Source organism: Nomascus leucogenys, chromosome 17 (assembly GCF_006542625.1).
Source record: "Nomascus leucogenys isolate Asia chromosome 17, Asia_NLE_v1, whole genome shotgun sequence".
In the NCBI taxonomy this organism is placed as follows: domain Eukaryota; kingdom Metazoa; phylum Chordata; class Mammalia; order Primates; family Hylobatidae; genus Nomascus; species Nomascus leucogenys.
Window position 1 is genome coordinate 74,093,946 of NC_044397.1, and position 26,797 is coordinate 74,120,742.

The 26,797-nt window shown below is 54.1% G+C and overlaps 1 protein-coding gene across 3 annotated transcripts in view; it reads right to left on the minus strand.

The window, feature by feature from the left end:
* The window catches only part of ADCYAP1R1 (ADCYAP receptor type I), a 58,921-nt gene extending 32,549 nt beyond the window's left edge, over positions 1–26,372 (minus strand). For 2 of the 3 annotated variants that reach the window (XM_030796034.1, XM_030796033.1), the window contains exons 1-4: positions 26,003–26,372; positions 15,378–15,499; positions 13,747–13,852; positions 841–948 (exon numbers count right to left, since the gene is read on the minus strand). In XM_030796034.1, coding sequence (XP_030651894.1) covers positions 841–948; positions 13,747–13,852; positions 15,378–15,428 — 265 coding nt within the window. In that variant the 5' untranslated portion in view covers positions 15,429–15,499; positions 26,003–26,372. The remainder of the gene's footprint in view (positions 1–840; positions 949–13,746; positions 13,853–15,377; positions 15,500–26,002) is intronic. The other variant, XM_030796032.1, reaches the window with a different exon arrangement.
* Between the last annotated feature and the right edge of the window lie 425 nt (positions 26,373–26,797).

The following is a 26,797-nucleotide window of genomic DNA, read 5'->3' on the forward strand; positions in this document are numbered from 1 at the left end:
GATATGCCCCAAACCCAGGTCTGCAGGACACTGCACCCACCCAGCCTTCCCTCTCAGGGAGGGGCCATCGCACACCCGCGCCTCCAAGCCCACATCCACAAGTCACCGACAGCACTGTGGCACTGCTCCCCGTGTGTGGCACCCTCTCCCCAGGTAGCCCAAGGCCCAGCTCCTCCCAACTTGAGCCTGTGTAACTGCCTGAGGGCAGCTAGGGCCCAGAAAATGCTCTGCTGAGCAAACGTGAGTGTGCGCCAGCCCCATCGGGCCTTGTGCCTGCGTCTAAGTGGCTCTGAATGTGGACGTGGGTGTCTTGTGTCCAGCTGCCTTCCCCACGCGTCTCATTCTGCCTGAGGGGGGTGTCTACATGCACGTCTCTCTCCATGCCTCCCACTGGGCGCTGAGGATCTGTGGCTGTGGGAGGATGGTGACAATAATCCCAGCTAACATTTACTACTGCACATTCCAAACGCGCCAAGTCCTGTGCTAAGTGGTGTCCACAGCATCGCTCCACATTACCCTCACAGAAGCACCCTGGGAGGGGGCCACTGGGCCACATACCCAGCTGACAGACAGGGGCCTGGGCTGGAGGGTGAGTGACAGCCGGCGTGGATCCCACGCGTGAGGGCACAGCCTTGCTCTCATCCACAACGATGGTTCCCACGTGTACCTCTGTCCCCATGTGTGCACGTGTCTGTGGTTTCATCCCCCACACCACATGTGAGCTCAGGAGCAGGGACTGTCTGCCCACAGGGTAGCCGCCCTGCCCTTGGTGCTTGCCTGGGGCTGAGTTTGGGGAGCAGGCTAGGCCAGCGTGGCCTAAAGAGACTGGGCTAAACCCACCTTGGTCTGGGTTGAAGATTCGGAAGAGCTCAGGGCAGCTGACCAGGACCATCTCACCCACATGGGCAGGCTTCCAACACGTGATGTTGTCCCACATCCCAGGACAGCCTGTGGGTAAGACAGCCATGGTAAGAGGGGCCAGCCACACACACACACCACACACACATCACACACACCACACACATATATCATACACACTACACACACACCACACACACATCACACACACCACACACATATATCATACACACTACACACACACATTCGCACACCACACACATCACACACACATACACACACACACATCACACATGCACCACACACACATTACACACACCACAAACAGATCACACACACACCACATACACCATGTACACTACACACACACATCCTACACACACCACACACATGCACCACACACACCACATACAATCACACATATACACACACATCACATACATACCACACACACACCAGACACATACACACACCACTCACATCACACACACCATACACATGTAAGCACATACCACACACATCACACATGAATGTGCACACATGCACCACACCCACACACACACACCACACACACATCACACATGTACACACACACACCCACACTTATATATACACACACTGAGGTGTGCTCCACGGCTTACAAGCCAGGCCCTTGCAGGGGGCCGGGAGTGGTTTAGGAGAGGGAAGGCATGGCCTACAGTCTGAGGGAGGGCTCAGCCATGTACTGGGAATATCCCTCAAACAGGAATGGAGACACAAGGCACTTCAGGAGCTCCTGGGTCGGGAAGGAGGGAGCCCTCACCTGTTTTTACACTGCCCCACACCCCCGAAGCCCCACAGCCCCACAGCTGCACAACATCACAGGATTGTGGGGAGGGGAGACACAGCAGGCCAGGGCTGGATCCCTAGGAATGAGATGCTGAGATGCAGGGGTCTCTGCAGCAGCCTCTCCCACATGCCCACCCTAGCACCTCCTCAGCCACCACTGAGGGGTCCCACTTCAGATCCACCCCCTCAGCAGGGCCCCCAACCCGCCCTGGGGGAGGGGCAGGAACAGGCTGGTCTAAGGCTGCTCCACTCCCCCCACCTACCCCCAAGGCAGGCCCAGCAGGGGACACAAATTCATCAGCTGGAGAAGAGGGGAAAGCCAGCCAGGCAGAAGCCTGCACGCACCAAGCAAGAATTGTGAAAGAACCCGGAACCAGAAGAGGTGGAGGCCGGGACTGCTGCAGAGGCCCCCACAGCATCTCTAGACTGATGGAGAGGAAGGGACAGACGAACTGAGAGGTGTTGAGGAATCCCCAAGATTTGGTGCCTCATTGCATATGAGCTGCGAGGAAGAGGAAACTGTCAAGCTTTATGACCAGATTTGCAGGTCTAGGGGGCCCAGTGGCTCCTCTGGCCCCTCTCCCCCTGTGCCCGCCTCTCCTCCCAGCCCTGCCAGCCTCTGTAGAGTTGCCCGCACTGCCTGACACCACCTCTTCCTGCTCCATCCCTGATTCTCTGGCTCTGTCCTCCCACAATGCTGAAACACCTCTCACCAAGGTCACCAGCGACCTCTTCGCTGCCAAATCCAAGGAACAATTTCAGCCCTTACTGGGTCCCGCCGCCACCTACCCTGCCCACCTTGGATGAGCTCACCCTGCTCATGGATGTTACAGAATTTCACGTGGACAACTCTGTCCTGTCTACTCTGTGAGGGTAGAGCCCACAGCTAGTTGCCTGCTGGACACCCCCACCTTGAAGAACCAAAGATGATTCAAACACAGCAGTCCAAGACTCAGTGCAGCATCTCCTGCCCAAACCTGATTGCCTGTTCCAGCCCTAGCTGGAAACCTGGGAGTCACCCCACTTCAGCTCCTTCTCTTTAGTGCTCCTGATCAAGCCCTTGCTGGTTTTACCTTGAAACCTTGTGAAATCCATGCACCACTCTATCCCTTCACCCTACTCAGTGAAGAGGCTCAGGACCCCTCACTGAGACCACAGGTACACAAACCCCACACAGCTATGAGCACAAGCTTTTCAAAATGAATATCTGGCCATGTCACAAGCCCCCCATCAACAATCCCACGCTTTCTGGGCTCTTAGCACCCTCAATCCTTAACATGGTACTTACGACCCTACCTACAGCCCTGCCACTCACTTTTCCTTCCAGCCTGTGGGTAGTGGTTGAGGCCATGGGATAAGACAGCTCACTTTGAGAAGGGACATAAAGTGAGAAGAGCATGGAGGAAGGAACCCTGGAGACCCCATATTTATGGAGTGGGCAGAGGAAGCGCAGGTAGTGATGCGAGCAGGAGAGAGTGGCAGAGGATGGTGGGGAGGCAGGAGTGTGGAGTGCCAGGCAGCAGAGGACAGTTGCAGGAAAGAGGCCTGCAGCTCTTAGGGGATTATAAAGGAAGGCTATGGAGAGGGCTTCTGTGCCATGTCAGGGACAGCAGGTGACCGACAGCACCCACCTTAGAGGGCTGCTGTGAGGATTAATGAGTTCATATGTGCAAAGCTCTCAGAACAGAGCCAGGCTCATTCAATGCCTGTTCACTGCTGACAGAATCATTAATTTCATTATCCCAGTTAGGTGTCCCTGGGAACCATTGCCCCGAGAGGCCTCCATAGGCAGGGAGGTAAAGTGGGGACCTGCAAGGGGAGATGGCCTGGGGCAGGGCTGCTGACAGGTCCAGAGGACCCCTGGGAAGGTGCTGGGAAGAGGAGGGGCCTGGAGCAGGCGCCATGAGCTCACAGTCTCTGTTGAGGTCCGTGACGCTTGAGTGCTATTTGGACCAGAAAGTATCCACAGCTTTTAGACGGAGAAAATCCTGTCTCTCAGAATTCACACCCGGCTATTTTGGAGTTCGCACCGAGTCACATTGGCCCATAGCATCCTGCTCATGGAAAGACAGAGTTCGGGAGCCAGATGTACCATAGAAAGCTCTGAGAAGAATAACCCAAGAAGGCAAAGACATTAAAGGCCAGATGAGGGAAGCTGGGTATCAGGTCTCGTAGCAACAGGCCAGTCATCGATAATTCTTGTGTAACCGTTAGCAGAGGACATCTAGCCAGCATGTGCTTGGCTGTGACATCATGTCCTTGAAAGAGACCCAATAGCACATCTTTGGCTACAGCAGCCCTTGTTGACCGTGGAATGGCCGTGGAGTGTGGCTGCGTCTGGCCCATGCCCCAAGAGCCCCAGCCAACAGATGTTCCCTTAATGAAGAACATTAGGCCCAGGCACAGCCAGCTGCTGCTGCCAGCTGACACTGCCGAGGTCACAGGGCCACTTCAGAGAGAATGAGCAGGGCCATGAGTGTTGAGGGCAAGGAGGGCTGCAGAGGTCGGGCAGGTGGCACAAGGGGAGAAGGGGGCTCTCATGTTGGCAGCAGGACAGGGGATGCATTCTCTTAACTACTATTTACTGAGTGCCTGCCTCATGCCAGGGACCATCTATGCACCAGGGCCAGTGGTGGAAAGAAAGACAAAGCTGTGAAATTGATGTTTGAGGGCAGAGTGAGGGGAAATGGCAGGTCTCTACTCAGCATTAGCACCGGAAGCCCTAAAACTTCAGTTCTGATCTCCTTCTGCCACAGGCTCACTTGTGACTCAGGCCAGTCACCGCCCCCTCCCCTCCACCATGATTCACATTTCCTATGTGCACAGGGACAACTGAGTGTCTCTGTGAACTCCCAGCTTTGAGTGACCAGAGCTCAAATCTGGAACAGAGATTCACCCGGGACCTACTGGTGCCCAGAGGATGGCTGGGGCAGCTACAGCTGCCTAAAGGACATCTGCTAAGGTGCCCCACCTCAGGCCGGGGCCTGGGAGCTCTCAGGATGCATCTGCCACAGCTCTCAAAGCCCTCCTGGTACCCCTTATATCCCCAGCCTGCCCCCTCTAGAGTCCTAAAGATAATTTGTATAGTACCAGGGCAGGTGGAAAACCTAGAATGAGACCTCAGGACCCCGGCACCCGAAGACAATGTCCCTGACCCTATCAAGAGCTCGAAGGCCTCCATCCAGCCCTCTAGCCTGCATTGCTGGGGCCTCAAGAGACTCACAGCTGCCTCCCTGGGGCTCCCCAGAATGCCCTGGTGCCCATTTCTCTTGCAGTTACCACCTCCCAGCCCAGCACAGATGGGAGGACCCAGCAGGCTCCAACCTCCTTTCCTCTTTTGAATGGAAATTGCTCTGGCCTCAGCGGATTGGAGCTGAATCCTCCCAGGCCCCTTTCCCTGGAGCTTGGGAGAATGGGAGTTGGGCTCCTGAGGCAGCCTTGGGTTTTTCTAACTAAAAACAGCAACTGATTTTCCTTCCACTCACACACAGTATGTCCAGCTTCTACAGACCCATATGTTCCACACTCCAGTCTCAACAAAGCTAAATTTTGTTGAGACTGGAAGATTTCAAGATGCCTTTTCTTGTTCTTCTCCCCCTCCTCCTTTAATCTTTTTTTCTTCCCACTTTCTTCTCCCTCTCTTTCTTAATTACTCGTTTATTCAGGACATACCAAGTCAGACAATGCAGAGCAATACAAGAGTAAACAGAAAGGGCCCAGTCTCTGCCTTCACAGAGCTCATAGTCCAGTGGGTCGTGTTAATAATTTTAGATTTTTATGCTCAATGTTTAGAGATGACACTGGATGGTGTATTCATTCTCTACTGCTGCTGTAAGTTTGTAAGCAAACTTACTGTCTTAAAATGGCACAACTTATCATCTTATATTCCTGCAGGTCAGAAGTCTGAAATGGGTCTCACTGGGCTAAAATTAAGGTGTCAGCAGGGTTGCATTTCATTTGAAGGTTCTAGGGGAGCATCCATTTCCTTGCGTTTTCCAGATTTAAGAGGCCACCCACATTCCTGGGCTCATGGCCCCTTCCTCCCTCTTTGAAACCAGCACCTTTGCATCCTCAAGTCTCTCTTCTTCTCTGATTCTCCTGCTTCCATCTTTCACTTATAAGGACCCATGTGATTATTTTGTGTCCACCCAAATAACCCAGGGAAAATTCTCAGTTCAAGATCCTTAATTCCCTCTGCAAAGTTCTTTTTGCCATGTAAAGTAACATATTCACAGGTTTCAGGGATTAGGATGACGTGGGCCTCTCAGGGCAGGGTGGGGGCATTATTCGACCTACCACAGAGAGGCTTTAAGATAAGGAGTCACACTTGGATTCGGTTGTGGGGGGAAGATCATATAGTCCAATAGCAGAGATGCAGACACGGGGAAGCCTGTTAGGACATGGCTATAGTCTAGGGGTGAGATGAAAGAGCTTGATTTGGAGCGATGGCAGCAGAGTTGGAGAGGAGTCCTGTGTGGGACAGAGTCGGGAGCAGAGCTGACAGGGCTTGGCGACACAATGGCTGGACCTGGCTGGCAAGTGTGCAAAAGACTGTTAGTGCTCACCCACATCACATGACTGAGGGCATGCCAATGGTGAGAGGGTGGAAGTGCAGAATCCGCCTCTAAAATGTCCCTCACAAGCTTCCACAGCCTGCCTCTCTCTTCCTTCTCTGGACCACCCTTGAAGGCCACATTTTAAGGGTAGCAGTGTTCCAAGATGGAAGAAACCTGGATCCCCGAATGACGGTGAAGTCGAGCTCCACCTCCTACCTTTGCTGACCACACTGGCCTATGATACATGCATGCAAGAAATGTTACTGTGCTAAGTCTCTGAGATTTTAAGATTGATCTGTTACTGCTGCAGAGTCGAGGCCATCCTGACTAACTCAGTGCAGGGGAGAGAGGTACCAAGGATGTCTCCCAGGTTTCTGGCTTCAGGTTCTGGATGAACAAGTAGATTGATGGGTGGGTGGATGGATGGATGGATGGATGGATGGATGGATGGATGGATGGATGGATCATTTACCACAGTGGAAAGGGCCAGGTGAGAAGCAGATGCTGGGCGAATTAGGCAAGTTGGAAAGCGAGAGCTTAGTCTGGGGTACGTTCAGTTTGAGATGGTGCTAAGAGCCAAGAGGAGACAGCTGTCGAAGTAGGCAGCTGGAAAAAAGTCTGGAGTCTAGAGAAGTAGCAACTGGAGAAGAGGGCAGGGAGTAGGCAGCACAGGGATGCTATTTAGGCCACGGACATGGATGGTTTGTCTAGTGAGAGAGCAGAGATCAGGGAAGAAAACAGGAGAGAATAGGCCTGGCCCCAACAGAAATGCCAGCACTTAGAAGAGGTCTTGGCAAAGAAGACTGAGGAAGAAAACCAGGACAGGCAAGGGACACAGCAGCCAGGAAAACATGTTTCAGGGAGGAGATGGCCAAGTGCAGCCAAGGCCAAGTTCCCGTCCTCCCCTTCCTCCTCCAGAGGTTGAAAATGAGAACAGATCCTGTTCTCTGTGAGACCTCTCCACTCCTGACAGCACTCCAAGCCTCGTGGCTCCATCTGTGTATAGGCCCCCACTGGGGGACATGGGGAGAGGAATTCAGGCCCCGGGGTGGGTCGGGGAGTGCTGCGTACACTCTCCCTAGCTGCTTCCACCTAAGACATTATAAAGTGCCCAGGAGTGGCAGTGAAGTGTGAGAGCAGGAGGAAAGGGATCCACTCAGGCAGAACGACTGAAAGAGAACGCACAAGCTATTAGCTTTTGTCTGGAACAAAATAAGGAGCTAATCCTGGGTTGTCATGGTGATGATTTTGTCCAGTTCCACAGTGTTCAAAACTCCATAAAGCAGGGCACCAAAGAGACTCAGACAAAGCCATGGTCCTGCCTTTGAGAAGCCACCTGAGGATGCCCGGGTATTGTTAGAACAAGGTCCCCATTTTAGCATACAATCTAAGGGTAAAAACAATTCAATTTACCGAAACTTACTTTACAGCCAATGTTTCTGTTCCATAAAATGAGGATCCCACTGTGAGCTGAGTGCTGGGGGTGGCATAGGACTAAAGATGCCACCCACCCCTTTGGAAGTCAGTGATTCTCAAGATATGGACCACAGACTGGCAACACCACCTGGGAACTTGCTGGAAATGCAGATGCTCAGGCCTCATCCAGATCTACTGAATCAGAAACTCTGCGGGTGGCCCCAGCAATCTGTGTTTTAACAGAAGATCTGATATTCAAGTTTTAGAATGACCAGACTTCAGGAAGACACAAGTTTGGATAGAAGTGATACCCTATGTCAGACAGTGAATAAGTTCCTCAGCATGAGGGTCCCTGCAGACACCACCCTTTCCTCAGGCTTGATGCCTTTCGAGTCTCAGAGCAGCTGAGAGGCCCAGACGAGAAGCTCCTCCTGCTCTAAGGATGGGGAAGCCTGGGCCCAGCCCTGATGTGCTTCGCTCCTCTTGGCCTCTCCCCTCTAGTGAAGGTAGAGAGGACTGGTTCAAGGCATTTGGTGCCCTGGGCAGGCCTCTGAGACCAGGTCAGAATAGCAATGAGCAGGCCTTTCCCTCCTCCCTCCAAGTCTGCTCTCTGCTGCCCCTGCCATGGCCACTACAGGCCTCCTCTTCCTCCTCCACTAGAGTGTGGGGACCCCCATGGAGGACCACACAGACCAACCCTGCTTAGATGCAGGGAAGGTTTCTGGGCTGATGAAAACCTGCAGCCCTGCAAAGAGGAGATACTGGCTGGTCTCATCCTGGGCAGGCAGACTGCAGAAGGAACAGAGCCTAGGGGCTGTGTGGCCTGGGGATGCCAATTCCCAGGTACAGGCGTCCTCTGTCCCTCCCTTCTGGTCTCAAGAGCACTGTGGGAGAAAGGGCACTCCTTGTCTGAGATAACAAACCTGGGTTCTGCCCCAGAGCTGGCTCTGGCCCCCAGTGTGGTTGGCCAATGACCACCACCTCTGGCCTCAGCCTCTGTGGGCATCATATGACAGAGCCAACTTGGTATTGGCTCGAATCCCATTAGCATTTGGGGGTTTGGAACGAGGGACAAAATGACTAACTATGTCTCCAAACCCCCTCCTCTCCTCAATAAACACCTTTAAAACATGCCAAGGATTTTGCAAACAATGCAAGTCAGGCTGCAAGCTTGCTTTCACTCCCCATGGCCACCTCTCTGGGCTCTATTTTTCACCCCCATTAAGCTGCCTGCTACCATGGGTGCCTCCCTTCAGTGCATCTGTCTCCTGGCTACCACTCTGAAGGCCACTCTGCACAGCACCATCCTAGGTTCTCTTTAGGGTGGAGGTCCCAGGACCAGTGGGGAGCAGTGTCTTGAAGGAAACAAGTACTTTCCTGGATCCCCCTGGAGCCCCCCAGCCACACACACAGTGCCATGGACATAATTCAACTAACAGATCAGGGCTCTTGTTCCAATGGACTCATATTACTAGATTTAAAAGATTATGGGAGACACACAAAATATATACAAGTATATTAAACCTTTATGAAAGACAATGTTGTGAGTTTACACTCACAGGCATTGGAACAAGCTACCAGGTTTCCTTTTCCAAGTGTGTTTCAAGGACATCAGCTGACCTTTGGCCAGCATACTGTGCATGGTGTGTGTGCTTGGGGACCACCCAGGCAGGGAAGGCGCAGGAAAGAGATGCAGCAGGAAGACTGGCACGGATTAATAACACAACGCACAGATGTCAATTCTTTGGTACGCTCAGATTTGACTCAGCTAGTAGTGAGCTCCCCAGCCTGGTTTATCTGGGCCCTGAGGGGCTGCTCTCTGCCTGAGATCACTTGAGTACCCTGGTGGATGCTGTGCTCTGGCCAGTGGTTCTCAGACCTGGATACACTTTAGAATCACCTGGAGGCTTTTAACACAGATCTGCATGGAGCCCCCCTGACCCAAATGCTGAGGACTTTGGTCTGGAGAGGGGCCTGGACATCAGCACCTTTAAATGCTCCTGGGGACTCTACAGTGCTGCAGGTATGATGAGAGGGGTAGAGGCCCATCTTTCACAAGTGTGTTTAATTTGGAGCCAAGAAGCCCAGCTCCAGCCAGGGTGCCCCTAAGTGCAGGACAGAGTTTCTTGAAGGTGCAATGGGGGAAAAGTAAGGCCTCCCCTGGTGAGTGACAGCAAGGTCAATGCTATCCCTGAACCTGAGGCCCCTTGAGGGGAGTCCCCCAACCTCAGCCTGCAGGGCAAGCTCTTCAGACCACAGCCCCAGAGTGAGCGGGATGGACACTGCTTCTCAGGACAGCTTCCCCAGGGGCCTCCCCTCACTCTGGACTGCCCCTCTCCTTCCCAAGCAAGTCATTAGAGGCCGAGACCTCATTCTCTCCTGGGCCTTAGAAACACAAACACCCTTTGGCCTTTTCATAGCTAAGAAAAGGGCGGACCTCGAGTACATTTCAGGGTCCTTGTCTCCCAAGGCCTCTTTCCAGCCTCACTGCAACTGCCTCTGCTGTATGACCTTTCACCCCGGCAAGGGGAAAGCTGAGGGCCAGGGCATCTCCTCACTCTTCTCCTGAGCAGCAAATGCAGCCCAGGGGTGAAGGTACGGACTCCAGAACCATCCACATGCACACCTTGGCTCCACCTTCCCGGCTGAGGGGTTTACTAGATAAGAGACAAGCAACCTAACCTCTCTGTGTCTAAGCAGCCTCATCTGTTAAATGGGGGTAAAACTCTACCCAGCCCATAGGTTGGTGAGGGTTAAATGAGTTCTTGTGCGTGTGTGTGTGTGCGTGTGTATGTGCACATGTGTGCATGTCTGAGAGAGAGAGAGAGACAGAGAACCCAGTGCCCGCCTTGAAGTGCTGGCTGTTACAGTGTCCACCCACCTTACTCACTGCTCCCTTTCCACTCTTCCCCAGCGGAATGCTTCTCTCCACCTTCCCGTACTCTCCATCTGCCCTCTGAAGCCCAGATCTGCTCCCTAACTTCTCCCCTGCTCTTCCACAGAGCCTTCCAGGATTGTTCCAAGTGGCACCGACCTGCTTCTTAGAGATGTCTCTCTACTCCCCAGAAGAACTGGGATCTAGCAGAAGGCGGGAGCCCTGGAAATCCTCAACATGCCAAGATGACAGCTCCTAATAACTACAGTGTCTTAGTTAAGTGCTTAGCAAGTGCCATACGCTGTCCTTAGCACTTCTCACAGGCTTTTATCACTTAATGCAATAATCCTATGTGGTAGGTATAATTTTTCCTCCATTTTTCAGACATGAAAATTAAGGTGTTAAGGGCCCTTCAAAGATCCCATGGCTGGTGCTGTGCCCGAGCGGGGGTGGTGCTGGGACCCAGAGCCTGTCACTCTTCAGAGGTGGTGCATCCCAGCAGTTGAGGGTACAGGCTGCCTCTGCCTCTTACTGGACTATGTCCTTAAGCAAAGTACCTCCTTGTGCCTCAGTTCACTTATCTATAAAATAGGGGTCATAATACACCCACCCCCACCCCCCAGTCACTGTGGTGGTAGAATGAAGTGCTGGCACAGAGCCTGGCACATAGGAAGTCTATAGAGGGTCTGGCTATTAGCATGATCCACCCCACCCCACTCATTTTAAAAGAGAAGCTCCTGAGGCCCAGAGCAGGAAAGGGCTATGGAGTTGGTGGTCCAATTGGGCCTTTACTCTTTTCCTCTTTCCCAACTAATGGCTGCCCTTTGCTTCTGCTTAATTAGCTCAGCTCTGTTTTATAAAGCCCAATCCTATGATTCAAGGGAGGGGACGAGTAGGGATAGATGAGGGACCCTCTCCTTAGGCAGATCGTGAGAGGGTGCAGCCTCCTCTCCCATCTGGACAGGGTTAAAGGAAAGCTATTCACTCACCTCTTGGAGAATCCTTCACACCCTGACCTCCTATGGCCAGCCCTGACTCACAGGGTCTCTGAGAGGGCATAAGTGGAGCCCCTGGGGCAGTTGCAGAGATGCCAGCTCAGTGGGAGCTGGCCACTGCTTTCCCCTACCTTCAACTCCAGTGGAGATGACATGAAATACACAGTATCTGCTCCCTGGGCCCTCAGCCATGCCCCCACAATAGCCCAACCCATCTGCTCCAATTCTGAGCTCCAAATACAGGAGGTTACTCACTACTGCCAAAAACACCAGGCTCCTGCCTCTTGTGGACTCCTCAGCCTATAGTGTTCACCCATTCATCTATCCCTCAATTCTCCACCGCCTTCAAATGCCTACTTATCCCTTGGGCCTAGCTCAAGGGTTCTCAACACCAGCTTCTCATTAGAATCGCCTGGGGAGCTTTTAAAAACTATGGTGACTATGATGGACCCAAGCTTCTGATTTAATTGGTTTGGATTGTGGCTGGAGTACATTTTTCTGAAGGTTCCCCAGTGATTCAGATGTGCAGCCAGGTTTAAGAAGCAAGGATCCGGTTTCAATATATGAATCCTTCCCACAGAGAACTCATCTCTTCCTCTCCTGAGCACACCTGCAGGTGAGACCTCCTCCCCAGCACTGGCCTGGCCCTTCCAGGGATGCTGTATTTCCAGCCTGGCATCCATCTCCCTTGTCTCTGCCATGACATCCCTGTGGACAGGCCTGTCTTGCCCTCTCAGCCCAGAGTTCAACAAGTAGGTGTGCAATTAAACTGCACACAGCTTACACCGAGGTCCCTGTCCCACCCCAGCCCCTGCCTTTATTCTTCCCTCCTGGATGATTTTATTGCTCAACCCCAAATGTATCTGAGACATGCAATGCAGGAACAATGGCCCTGGGTTGGGAGCAGGACACCTGGGTTCCAGACCCACCTCAGCCTGATCCTCCATGTGACCCACACCATCCCTGCCCTCAGGGCTCGGCAGTCCCATCCTCCAAACAGAGGCTTGGACCAGATATTCTTGGGATATTCTTTGGGTCTCCTCCAACTGTGTGCCCTTCTGGGCTGCCTGCCTCAGTTTCCCTCACTGGTGGGGCCCCAAATCCATGTTCAACCTTGGTTAGGGCTGAGCAAGAGCTCAGTGGAGACAAAGGCCGGCACGGTCCACAGTAGCTCCCTCACCAGTTAATGTTCACTGAGAAGCAACTGGCTGGGGAGCTCCGTCCAGCGGGACCATTCCATTTAACTGGGCTGCAGATTAATCAAGCGCTTAAACAGATGGTGCTCAGAGGAGCCAGGAGGATCCAGAAGGAAAAATGAATCCCTGCAACCTGAGCAGAGAGCCCTACCCTTAGGCAGCACAGAGCCAGTCCTTCAACGATTGAGGCAAAAGCGAGGTTGGAGAGGCCTCTGTGATGCCCCCTCCCCTAAATCCCCAACTTCCCCTGAGGCCAAGAGCTGAGGGTGCCTTTGCTCTGTGAGCCTTAGCTTCCCATCTGCACAATGGAGAGTTAGGAGGAGAGGGGTTCAATGGGGCCACTGGTTCTCACCAGGGATCGTGCCACTCCCTTGGGACATTTGAAATCTTGGGAGGCATTTTGTGGTTGTCACTGGGATCGGGGACGTTATGGGCATTTAGAGGGAGAGGCTAAGAATGCTCAATGTCCTGCAATGTGTGCTTCCTCCAGTGGAAGGAAGCAGGACCCTCCTCAAATGCAGCCCCAGGAGAAGCGGTGTACCCAAGTCTTCAAGACTGAAGTTCCTGCTGCTGCTTTCTTCTCTGGCTTCTGATGCAATAAGCAGAAGAGGTGAGAAAGGACCCCACATTTCCTGCCCTGGGTTGACCAAGTGCTGTACAGCTCAGCCACAGGCAACAGCTGTGTCCCTGCTGCCACCAGGCCCATGCTGCCTGCTAACAAGCTCTTGACAGCCACTGCCCATCTCAGGCACCAGTGCTATCCCAGCTCCTGTGGGAGAGAAGGCAGCCATGTCCAGTCACCCAGAACAGCTGTGAGGCATCCAGGCCTCATCAGCCTTGAGGAGGGCAGCCCCAGCATCATTGCCCAGAGCAGATCCAGGATATCAGTATTCCGGAGGGCCTTCTGAAGGCCCCAGAAACCCATACCCTTGACCACTCACTGCTCAGTGAGCCTGAGCACAGGAAAACAGTTCTAGAAGCTGGCACTGGGGACGTGGCATGCTCTCTGCTGCCCCGCTCACCTGGAGAGGAATCGTTGAAGCCCATCAGCTCATTGGCCCTCTGGATCTTCTCCAGGCACATGGCTTGCTCCTTCTTGAAGATGCAGTCAGAATGCATGGCGGGGGCCTGTAGGAGAACACAGGATGGATGGTGGGAGCGGGTAGGAGGCCCGTCTATAAGCTCTCCTACCAAAGCCCCAGGGGCAGTGTCGCAGGGGGAGTGCGGAGCAGAAGCAGAGAGGAGGGTGACAAGAGATGTCAGGGCAAGCAGGGGCCCTGACATTCACCTTGAGAGATACCATAAGGGCTCTTCTCAGTCACCAACTCAATGTGTGGCTTTGGACAGGTCCCACTCCCTCCTGGGGTCTCAGTTTCCACATCTTATAATAATATTAGCAAGTGCATATAGCACTTCACTCTGTGCACGCATTATTCTGAGTGTCATATGTGTGCATGTGTATGGATCTGGAGAGTACTATGAAGTACTATTTTTATCATTTTCCATTTTACTGATGTGGAAACTTAAGTACAGAGATGTTAAGTCACTTGCTCAAAGTCATATGGCTCAGTAGACTGAAAAGCCAGGATTTGAACCCAGGAGGTCTGTCTCCAGAGCCACAAGGCTACTACTGCAGTTTCGAGGAGAAAACAAGTGGTAGGGGAGAAGTCAGGCTGAGAAAGCTCATTGTCTTTCTTCTCCAGGGGCTCAGGAAGAAAGTGCCCCCAGCAGCTGCAGCCTAAGGAGCAGTGCTGCCATTTAGTGGGGCCTACTTGCCACCCTTATTTACAGAAGGAGAAACTGGGGCTCAGAGAGGTTAAGAAACTCCAGCCCAAAGTTACACTGCTGGTTAATAGCAGATATGGGCTTCAAGTTCAGGACCAAGTAACTTCACAACCCATGCACTGCCATCATGACAGCTGCTTCCAAATGCTGTCCCTTTAACTCAAAACCCCAGGGCAAGGGTGGTTCCCAGGGGGATGTCAGCAAGTGTGGAGGCAGTCACAAGGCATTTGAGTTGCCAAGGGCCATGTTTGGGGACACAATCCAATCCCTACTATTCACAGATGTGCAGACAGTTCTCAGGTAAAGGGACAGGCTTGTCTGTGGCCACACAGTGAGTCAGGCCAGAGGCAGGACTGGTACCCAGGGTTCTGAGGACAGCCTCACCCACTGCTGCTCTGAACTCTCAGGTAGAGTGGTGGGACCAAAACCTGGGAGTCCTCCTCTGCTCACTCACCATTCCCACCTTCACTCAGGGAGAGACCTGAGCAGAGGGCAGGCTTCTGAGTTCTATCCTGGCAGGGCATTGTGGGCTGGTGACGAGAAAATCGAAAGAGGCTTCTGCAGCCCTGACCAGGGCTCCTGCATTCAGTTGAGCAGGTTGTGTACTGTGCAACTCTAAAGGTTGCCACACATTACCATCATAAAGATTTGTAAATTTTGTAATCATTTCTGGTCAAATCAGTACAGGGTCTTGAGGAAGGCATGTCTTTTCTGATTCACACAAAGGCACTGGGTGGCCCAGTGGTGGTGTTGGCAGAAATACCAGCCAGATGAAGAGCTGAGCTGGGGGCACAGAAAAAACATGAGTTCTCTGGAGCGGGGGCTCAGGTGAGCCTGGGGCTCCCAGGAGATGTTCCTGGGCCCTTACCATAGGCAGCAGGAGGAGAGCAGCCAGGGAAACCTGCATGACACCGGCCATGACACTTCTTGGCCAGCACCACTGGCCTCCCACTGACAGCAGCGGCGGGTCAGCCCCAACGTGTCTCTGAGCTAGAGAGGAAGGAAAGGTGTGAATCCTGTGAGCCCAGTGCAGTGGCGGGGGCAAGACCACCTCCCTTCCTTATTCCCCCAGCTCCCTGCAGCACGGCTCTCAGCCTCCAAGGATAACCCCACCTCCCTGCCTGTGTCCGTCTTGCTCTTTCTTCTTCTGCCCTACAAACATGTGCTAGGCACTCAGTCTGTGCTAGGTGCTGGGGATACTGTGGGCACACACTGGCTCAGCTCCACCAGTCTCCCGGCATGGTCTGGAATGGCTTTCTCCTTGGCAACAGAGGGATTGCCTCCCCAAACCTTTGCATTTTCCCCCTCCTCCACAGTGACAAAGTTTTAGCTGGCACATCCATGCTCACCTAGAGATGATATTTCCTGGTATCTCTTGCTTGGAGGTCTGGGCACATGATGAAGTTATTAGCACTTATGGAATGTGGGTGGCAGCATGTGGCCGCATCTGCATCCTCTGTGCATGAGGGCATGGCATGATCTCTGCTCTTGCTCTTTAACCCTTCCCAAATAACAAACCCCACTTTGACAGTGTGGACGTGAAGAGTATCTGAGTGGGCAGGGAGCAATGCTGCAAGAGGAGGCAGGATCGCCAAGTGACCTCATGCAGCCCAGCCACCCAGCCTGCCTGGAGGCCCACCTAGCTCCAGACTGTTATGCCAGAGGGAAACCACCTTCTAGCTAATTTACCCCCTTAAAGGGCCTCTTTGTTCCAGCTGCCTGGCCTGGTACCCTAACAATAACACCCACTTTTTGCCCCACCTCACTGTACTTCATCTTCGGGATGAAGCCTTAAACCATGACACGGAAAACACAGTGACAGCTGAAGCATGTGCTCAGGCCTCAGAGCTGCAGGAGCTCTAAGGGAGCAGGCCTGCAAGGACTGGGGCCACTGGGGGGGACCAGAGAGACAGGTTACAGGGAGTCAAAAAAGGAGGCTGCAAGAGCCCAGCACGCTCCCAGGGGGAAGAGTATACTCTGCTTCTAAAATTGATCATTACGACATATACCCTACAACACAGCAATTCTGCATCTGATAAATATTTGCAATTGGACAAAAAGAAGCATATGCAAGCACATTCACCACAGCATCCTTTAAAATAGCATCAACAATAAAAAATAGGACAGCAAAGCATCCATCAACAGGCACTGCTAAATAGGCTCCAGTTCAGCTGTACAATGGTTATGGTTATTTAAAAATTATTATCACTACTAAATTATTATAAAAGAGATTGAGTAGGCCCATATCAGAGCACTGCTAACCCACAGGTGCCTGGCCCGGGAGGCCATGGGGGGCCCAAGCAAATCCTACATGTGCATCCCAACCATTAGTCTTTGCACACCCCCCACCAGCGGGCAGAGCTGCTGCACCCCAGGGGCCTTTGTGTCCCTCACTCTCTGCCTAACCACGTCCCCTCCCTCTCTCCTTGCCTCCCACAGGGCCTCTCCAAGCTCAAGCTGGAGATAAGCAGGCATCCAAAAAGCAGAAATTAAACCAGATGCAGGAAGGCTCAAAAAGAGGGAGCCCCCATCTCCCCATATTATGCACCAGGGCTCACTCAGAGATGCGGAGGGAGGCCTCAGATATCCCAAGAGATGCTCCAAGAAGCCTGGGAGCCATGGCAACACTGGCCCAGCCTCCTCCTGTGGGTCAGGGAGGACAGGGCAGGCTGGGGAAGCACTGGCCTCAGCACTCCTAGGCACCCTGAGGCACCATCTCTACCAGGCACTCAGGCTTCCGTCTCTGTACCAGCTCCCAGGGCTTGCCACGCCCCTGGTGGCCACAGGCTGCCTCTGGCATGACCTAGCACTGGTGGCCCCCAAAGGGCTTGGTCACTTCTACCAGCCCTGGGGAACCCAAGGCTCTGCCTGCAAAGAGACAACCCTCCCGACTTGCCTGGCTGCGAGGGAGGAGTGTCTGGCACCAGTGACAGAGGCTGGAGGCCATCTCTCTAGGCCAGCAGAGTGTTGCAGGGAGATCCTGCAAGGCAGAGAACCTCCAAGATCAGGGGTCGATTCCCTTCACCTTCCGCGACCTCAGGCCAAAAAGGTGAAAACAGAGCTCCTTGCTCCCAGCGACACCTTGAGATGGCAGCAGCACTACCCCTGTTAGAACTGGGCTGCCCCCTAGCGGATACTCACTGCTTCCCCAGCAAAGCCCTAACCTCTGACCCCAGTATGAAACCTGGGCTGCCCACTAGAGTCATCTGAGCTTTCCAAAACTACCCCTGCCCAAATGAATCAGAAGGTCTCAGCTGTGGTTCGGGCAGCAGTGTTGTTTAAAGTTCTCCAGGCGATGCTCGTGTATAGCTAGGATTATAAAGCCTCTATTTTAACCTTTATTAGAACCCAGGGAGCTGGCACAGAGGAACTAGGATTTTGAACAGCTCTGGTGGGGTGGGGGAGCCGGTGGCAGCAAGCAGACAGAGAGTGTGTTTTGAGGACTGGTGGATTTCTGATTCTGTTTCTCTCTCTTTCTCTCTCTCTCACACACACAAATACACAGAAACAGGTCCACAGAGATGATCATAAAGATATTTCAACCCTACAGAGACAAAGAGAGACATTTATCCCCAGGGCCACCACTTGAAGGTATCAATACAAACTCCCATGATGGGATACACAAGGTGAAGATTCCTTCAGGGACCGACAGGCAACCAAACACACACACACACCACACACACACACTCCTTCACAGACACATAGAGGACCACACCCAGAACAAAGATATGTGCAGATGCAAGCACATGACAATTCAGATGTTCAGATATGTCACATATCAGACTGCAGATATACAGAACAATTCACGCTTACACACACTCACTCAGCAAAGGCATCCAGGTATAGAGAGGCAATAAGATATATCTGAATTCAGATATGGGTGCAGGTATAGGCACGACACACACATGCACATGTGTGTACATGCATGCACACATGCAGGGATGCCAAGACTTGCAGGGGCCTTGCCCCTGCTGTGGGAAGGACAGCTCCTCAGCTATAGCTGCAGTGTTCTGAAGACAAGCTCCAGCAGAAGCCCCACCCCCGACCCATCCCCAGCCCTCTGCTTCATCGCCAGGCTGCTTACTAGGAGACAGGTGTGCCCCCAGCCCAGTGACCCAGGGTGAGGGAGCTGGGGCACTCTCAATAGGGCGCCTCCTCTGGAACTAGACCCAAGGTTCTTGATTCCCACTGTTACCTTCTCTTGGTCCCCACACCCATTACAGTCCACCCCCTGCCCAACTGGACACAGATGCCCCCGCCAGCAAAGAGGAGGAGAGAGAGAACCTGGGAGCTCCCAGGCCTTGACTCTGCTGGGGACTTCAGGGATCACCTCCCGCAGCCTCTCCCCTCTCTGGGTGGTAATCCTTTCAGCCCCTCCAGGTACTTCTGCCCCCACCACAACCCTGCACTGCCTGCCCCTGGACAACACTCAGAGCTTACAGACTTAGGCCGCCTGCCCCAAACCAAGTGCTTCTCTGCAGTGTCCCTCTGAGATGCGTCCCCTCACTTGTTGGCCATCCCAGCCCTGCCAGTGGCTCCTCCTCCTCCAGACTCTCCCAAGCTGCTAGTGACACCCTCAAGAGACAGGCCAGGCCCCACCACTGCAGCCCAGGGTTGAACTCTCCCCTCCCTGAGGATGGATTTCAGCCCAGCCACAAAAGTGGCTCAGGATGGGAAAATGGGTCACCCCATATTCCCTGGCTCTCTCTCTTGGGTCCAGACTCTGTTGGGGCAGATAGTTTTGAGGATGATTAAAGTCACCTCCTGGCATTTAGTATGACAGACTTTGGACCATTTTGCCAGAGGTTTTTGCCCTAGGAGCTTGGGAAAACTGCTTAATTTCTCTGTGCCTTCTTTTTAACATCTGTAAAATGGGAATAATATTAATCTCTATCTCATAGATGTTATAGTGAGGCATCAGCAAATTTATACAAATAAACTATAGAGTATATACTATAGCCTGGCACTCAGTAAGGGCTATGTGTTAACTATTATTATTATCTAACCACTTTGTGTTCAGACTTTTTGCACCCTCTTGCTGTCACCTCCATCCCCATAGCACCGTGTCACATTCAAAACGGGAACAGCAGGCCTCCTGTGCCTTTATTTACTAATGGCTAACATTCATTAAATACTCAGTATGTGCCAGACACTCTTCCAAGCAATAAACATGTGTTAACTCATTTAACCTGCCTGAAATAGTTACTAGCATTAGCTCATTCTATAGCAGAGGTGACCGACGCACAGAGAGGGTAAGCAACTTCCCCAAAATCACACAGCAAGTCCCTGGTAGAGCTGGGAAGTAAACCCAAGCAGTCTGGCTCCAAAGTTGGTGCACTCCATCCCTATGCTTCCACTGCTTTCTCTTACTGGTCAAATGAAGATCAGTTCAGAGTTCACTGGTGCCCTAGTAGGGACACCCACACACACTTCCAGGGGCTGGTCAAGTCCGCCACTACACCCATTCACATATCTATATCTAGTTTCCTCCTTAGGAAGAGTTAGTTACAGATACAACATTTCAGACCTGAAATAGACTTTAAAGCCCACCTCCCAAGGTGCAGATGGGGAAACTGAGGCCAGAGAAGGCGACACACTTTCCAAGGTCACACAGTATAGAGGCTGGAGGCTTGCCTGGCAGGAATGGGATGTGTTACAGATACTTGGACTGTAAGGGAATTCAGGGGGATCGCAATAGCACACCATTCCCCCCTTCCTCCTCAGGCCTCATAAGCCCAGCCACCGAACCTGGAGTGAAACTGACTACAGCAGCCATGTCCTCCTCTGAGTCGCTGCACCAGGAAGCGGTGGCCCCTGCACACAGAGGATGGCGTCATCAGTCAGCACATGGGAGCGAGCAGTGACTCACTGGGCTCGAAGACTTTCCACATCTCCGTGCAGAGGGGACTCAGAGACCCTCCAGCCATCCCTGTACTGTCCAAAGCCTGGCAGAGCCCTTCTGCTTCCCCTGGCTGAAGGCAACTCTGCTCTTGAGATGGACACTTGCCCCACTACAGCGTCTGGCCCAGGCCCACAGTGGGAAGCTCTGATGTCCCTGTGCCCTTCCCAACCAGCCCAGAGCAGCACAGTTTCCTCTGCCTCACATAAGCCCACACAGGGGTGTGTGGACAGCCTACCCCACCTCTTCTTTGGGCCACACAGCCCTGGGACTCTCATCTGCCCATCATGGGGCTGGGGCCATCTGTGTCACCTCCTACTGGAATCTTCTGGCCACTCGGCATCCCTCCCCATTAGAGGGCAGGACAAGCCTGGATACCAGAAAGGAGATGGCCAGGCTAAGTACATCACTCGCCTCCCCTGCTCTCCCCATGCTCCCTTTACTCATGACAGGGGAGCTGGACCGCCCCTACTTCCTCCTCTCCCTCCTAGGGCCAGGAATAAGGGAGAGAAAGCTGAAAGATGAAACACTGCCCCCTTCCTACTCACCCCTCAAAGGGAGGGAAAGAAGCTGCTGCAGGGAAGGAGGGGAAACCCTCTAGAACCTCTTTCGTCCTCAAGAAGACCAGAGCTGAAAGGGCACAGACAAACTCCTGGGCCAGGGGCCTCCTGGCAATGGCAGGCGTGACAAGGTGACAGGAGTCAGGCCACCAGATGGGCCCCAGTGATGATCCCACTCATGCCCTGCATTTTGCACAAGCTTGGGTGGGGAACCAGGTCCAAGACAAGGAAGGGCCAGGCTGGGGCACCCGTGCACGTTGGCAGTATCATCCCATCTCACTGGTGAGGCTCTGAGGCCCTAGGAGACCAGGAAACTTCCCCAAGGTCATGCTGCAGAGTCCTTCCCAGGGTCCTGTGAGGAGTTCTCTTCCATACTGGATAGTGCAGGGACCTCTCCTGACCTGCAGGAGTCAGGGAGTGCACCCCCTGGGCCAGGTAAGAGGAGGGGGAGGAAGAAGGCAGAAAATAAATGTGGGGAGAAGAGGGAGGTAGGAAGGGAAAGGATGGAGGGAATGAGAGGGGGAGGGAGAGGAGGAAGGAGAACAGGAAGCCTGGCCAGAGGGAGGCACAAGCTTGTGGAAAATGTTCACTGAGCACCTACATGGCAGGGGGTATGGTTTGGGGAGGAGTAGCTCTGCACTGAGTGCCTTTCCCTTTGTGCAGACCCTGGTTAAGCTTCAGTCTCTCCTAAGTGAGCATGAGCCCAGCTCTGACGTGCGTGTGCCCACAGCACCTGGCACAGGCAAGACACACGAGTGCCCAGAAAACTTGGATGAGTGCCCCCTGGATGGATTTGGGAAGGTGATTCCAGCGTGTCAAGGAGCACAACAAGATATCAGGAGGTGATGAGGTGGATGAGAGGGTGGAGGGCTGGTGCCAGTCTGTGGAAGCTGGAGGGTTGTTCCACCAGACAGGTGTGGGGCAATGAAGAGTTCTAAGCAAGGGAGTGGAGTGATGAGCTTCTCATTTAGAAAATATCCCTTCAAAGGCTGGGGAGCAGAGACGAAGGGGGAAAGTGCAGGAAGAAATGCACCCTGAGCCCCTTTTCTGGATCTAGGGTAGAGGTGATGGGGGACTAAGCTGAGCAGGAAAGCAGTTGGGATGGAAAGTGGGGGACAGAATCCAGAGACATGGAAAAATGAGAAAGGAGTGTCTCCTTGGCCCACCCCCACCACAGGTGGCAGGAAGGAAATTTCAGGAGGAGGCAGTAGAGAAAGGAAGAAACAGAAAGCAGGACCTGGTTCACTACACAAGCCCGCAAGCCTTAGATCAGCAGCTGGGAAGTTCAGAGGTGCCCAGGAAGGAGATATATATATATATGTTTGTCTTAGCCAACACTCCGCAGTGCCCATTGATCAGGAGGGAAAGATGAGGGCAGCTAAGCAAATGCATGGAGTCTGTGGAGAGCTGGGACGAGAGTGTCCAGCTATCCTCCAAGGCCAACTCAAACCTCCAACACCACCTCCAGGAAGCCCACTCAGGCAGCATCTGCCCTTTATGACCTTGCCCTCCACTGAGAAGCCCCAGCCCTGAGATAAGGAGCCCCTCTCCTCTGAGCTGTTTCAGGTCTCGTCAGGTTCATTATGAGTTTTGAGTCTTGTCTAGAAACAAGGGGCATGCCCAGGTTTCCGCGTGGCTTCCCCACCCATGGGGATAGGCACAGACTTGGACACAAAGGGTGAATGGTAAAGGGGGCTCAGGAACTGCTTGGCAAGCTCAAGTGACAGCAGTCAGTTTTTCAGTCCTGAATGTTGTCTCCAGGTGTCTTTAGAGTGGGGGAATCGATCACAGGGACAAAGCAGAGGCCAATCTGGAGGAGGGTGCTAAGGCCAGGCAGGGAGCCTCTCCTGGGCCTGACCCATTAAACAGATGGGCACTCTGAGCTCCATGTAGAATGGAGCGAAGCATCCAAGGTACCATCAGGCATCTGCAGCTATCAGCACTAAGCCCCTCTCTTCGTCAACCTCTCCGACCATTTATCTTTCCTAACCTTACAACCCAGGAGCTGGCAACCCCTTCCAGCCAGTCAGATCCCGCCTGTAGCCTATTTTTGTACGGCCAGTGAGCCAGGAATGCTTTTTACATTTCTAAATGGTTGGAAAGAATTAAAAGAATCATATTTCACGACACAGGCAAAATGTATGAAATTCAAATTTCAGTGTCCATAAATAAAATGTATCAGAACAGAGCCATGCTCACTTGTTTACATATCATCTAAGGCTGCAGTAGGCTACACAGTGGAAATAAGTAGTTGTATATGGACACAAGCATAAAATAATTGCTATCTGGCACTTTACAGAAAAAGGTTGCCTATCCTTGTTCTAGGCTTATGCAACACACGCACGCGCATGCACACACACACACACACACACACACACACACACACTTTCCTCCATTCAATTCAATATTCAGCTGGACTTTTACTAATGAAGACCTTTGTGATCTTCTTTGGGCAAATATCTCTGAGTCCCCGGGTGTGCCCAAATCTGTGTGAGAGGGTGTGTCTCAACGTCCATTTGTCTTTCTGGTGTTGCTTGTCACTATTGTGCCCCAGCTCTCTGGCAGGTGTCATAGAAAGCCTATATGCCTTCCCAGCTGTGTGTCACTCCCTCTCTGTGTGTCACTGTGGGGGTGGCTGTCACCGTTTGCCACTGACGGCATCCAGAGCTCGGTACAAACACGTCGCAGCCGAGGAGTTTCCAGTCTCCATCTTGCCAGGTGGCTGGACCACTAAGCCCAACTCATTCAGACCCAGGAATCAGATTCCTCTCCTCAGGGAGGGCTGAGGGTCTCTGAGGCCTCTAGGCCTTCCAGGGTGGAAAGCCACTTGGCAGCTCCTGTCTGGGGCATCAGTCCTCTGCTCACAAACCTGCCCAGGACAGGAAACTCATTGTCACCTCCAGTGTCAGCCCCATGATGGGTGGGTCTCAGGCAAGCAAGGCCTTCCTGGCACCAAGCTAAGCTCCGGTTCTGCACTTGGCACACCTTGGTTCTGCCCTGTGGCAGACAGCACGAGATGTCCTCCACTTAATCAGTGCCAGCCCCAGGTCAACGAAATGCTTGTCCCTGGGAGGGCGGCAACCTGGGACACTCCAGCCTAAGCCCTGTCCCCAAGAGAAAAGCCACCCTGTGGCCTTAGCTTTCCTAGCCTCTCAGCCACATATATATAAACTCCCGTGTGTGTATTTATTTATTCGACACAAATTGAGAGTGTCCCAAAGCTGATGCACAACAGAGAGAGGTGGCCATGTGAAAAAGCATGGGCCCCAAAGTGTTTCTCCAGTCAATCCCCTGCCAGCCTGGACCTTGTACAAAACAGGACTTAATGCACCCCTTAGCCCAGATCAGTCCTGAGAGTGCAGGAGAGGGATCCTTTCAGAGGCTCCCCACAGACACCTCCCCTCACCGCACATGGAGGCAAACAGACTTTTGGGGGTCTTGTCCCACACACCCAACCACCCATGAACTACCCATGGCCAAAGAGGAAAAGGACCAGGCCCGCCTCCATCGTCACCCCACACACACTTGTTGATGGATTGGTTGGAAGACCTGGCCCAGGGCCCGCTCAGCGTGTTCCATCTCCAATTTGTATGTTCAGATTTCGGCTTGTGTCCAAGCTGGTGCCTCTGCCTGCCCTCCCCAAGGTCAGTGAGGAGCAGAACTTAGCTTAGGACTGGGGACTCCACCAGTCCTACTTGTACCCAGCACCAAACTCATTTAATTGGGGTCTCCTGAGAAAACCTGGGTGCTGCCTGCTGCCCCTGCCCCCAAAGGCTCAAACATAGTTTTTCATCCTCTTGGGAATCCTACCGCCACTCAAAGCTTCTAGCCTGACCTTCAGGAAGCTTGTCTGCCTCTGGCCAGCTGCAGTCCCAGGGCAAGTTGCCCTCCACATGCTGCGTCCAGCCCCTTCCCATCCCCCAACTCCTCCCCAGGGCCGCTCATGGGAAGAACCAAATGCTGTGTCTTGGAGAGGGCCGGGGGGCTTTGTGGGACATTGTAAGGCTGGGGAAGATAAAGGGAGTCTGACGCACCTGCACTCAAAAACATAAAAATGATCGAAAGAATTAGCAGGTGTCCACCACCCCACCCCCATCTTCCAAAAGGGGGCTGAGCTCCATCCAGGGGTGAGGCTCCGCTCCTCAGCTCCACGTGAAATGCAATCGGCTTCCGGTTGGGTTCCCTCCTGAGGGTCTAGTTGCATCCATTGGCTCCCCTGTCCCTTCTGAGCCCCCTAACCTGCCAAGGTCCCGCCGAGGATGTGGCCTCCGCCCCCCGCAGCTGCCGCAGGAGCTTCTGCCTTTAAAGCGGCCGGCAGGGGTCTCGGCGGGCCCACTTCAGCCTGGGAAGGCCGGTGCGTTTCCCCACAGACCCCGCAGGGCTTTTCTTCTGGGGACCACCGAAGCCCTGGCATCCCCAAACCCAGCCCCTCCGCGCCACGGGAAACGGAGACGATGCTCTTTTGAACAATCCCGAATATGCCACCACAGTGGGGCATTCTACGCTGGCCCCTACCCCAACCCCTACCTAGCACATTGCTTGCCCACCCCTCAAACCCGGTGCAGATTGCGGTACCTAGCCCCGGGGGACCCTCCAGCCCTGCCTTCCCGATCCGCGTAGGTGCGTCCGTCCACCTAGGGGTAGGGAGGCATGTCCCTCCGGGTCCCTCCGGCCGCATGGCTTCCCTGCCCCTGGTCTCCCTTCTCCGCATCAAGAGGGGCGCGAGATAGCTAGGCCGACCCCCACCCCGGGAGGCTGCGGCGATCGGCCGCCCCGAGCGCAGCGCCAGACACTTGGGCTGGGGGGTGTCAGTCTGACGCGCAGAAAGGGCGCAGCGGCGGGAGGGGGCTTCATTTCGGATCTGGGAGGCTTGCGTGGCGCCGGCCCTCGCCCGCTTTCCGTCGGTGGAGGTCGCAGCTGGCGGAGACCGCCGAGCTAGAGGAGGGGATCCGAGGTCCCGGCTGGGCGAAGGTTCTGGAGCCGGGAGAAGACGGCTGAGGCGTGGAGGGGCAGCCGCGGCGGGGCGACCCTTACCTGCTCACTGTTGGGCCTGTCCGTGGGGCCGGGGCAGACTCCGCAAAGGACGCGCAGCCTGCGAGTCCGCGGCCCGCGCGGCGCGGCGATGCGGAGCGTGTGCGCCTAGCAGCGCGCGCCGAGCCGGGTTTCCGCGCCTCTGTGACCGCGGGCGGCCGGGGTCCGTGTGTCCCTCCGCGGCGGCGTGTGCGTGTGCGCACGCGGGGACCACGCTCGCCCGGAGCCGCCGCCGCCGCCGTCAGTCCCCGCCCGGGGCCGAGTGCAGCGCCCCGCTTCGCCCGCCCCGCGCGGCGCGGCAGTCCAGCTTGGCTCCGTCCTGCGGGAGAGGCGCCGCCTCCGCCGCGAAGCCAGGCCGGGCGCTGGAGGGAGGTGACCGACCACCGCCTCCCCCAGCTCACTTCGCAGCCTGAGGAGGGGGTGCTGCAGACCAATGAGCGCCCGGGGGCGGGGTTAGGCCGAGGGCGATGCGGTGGGGGCGCGGTGGGGGGCGCGGTGGGGGGCGCCGGGCTGCTCAACCTGATCCCACCCGCAGCACAGACTGGAGCAGGTGCTGCGGCGGGAAATCCCAGCGGCGGGGGTCGAGGGCGCTGAGGTGGAGGCCTCAGCCCCCTGTCATCCCGGTCTCCTCTGTCTCTGGGCTTCCTGGGCTCACCACCCTCTTTCCAGTTTCTCCATCATAGTCAGGACTAGAAAGCCTTCTTTCTTCTCCCTAGGTCCTCAAGATTTCCTGTGTATCAGAGCCTGTCTTCCCTCTCCTCCAAGAAGCCTTCCTTACCAGGGAAGTCTCAGACCCTC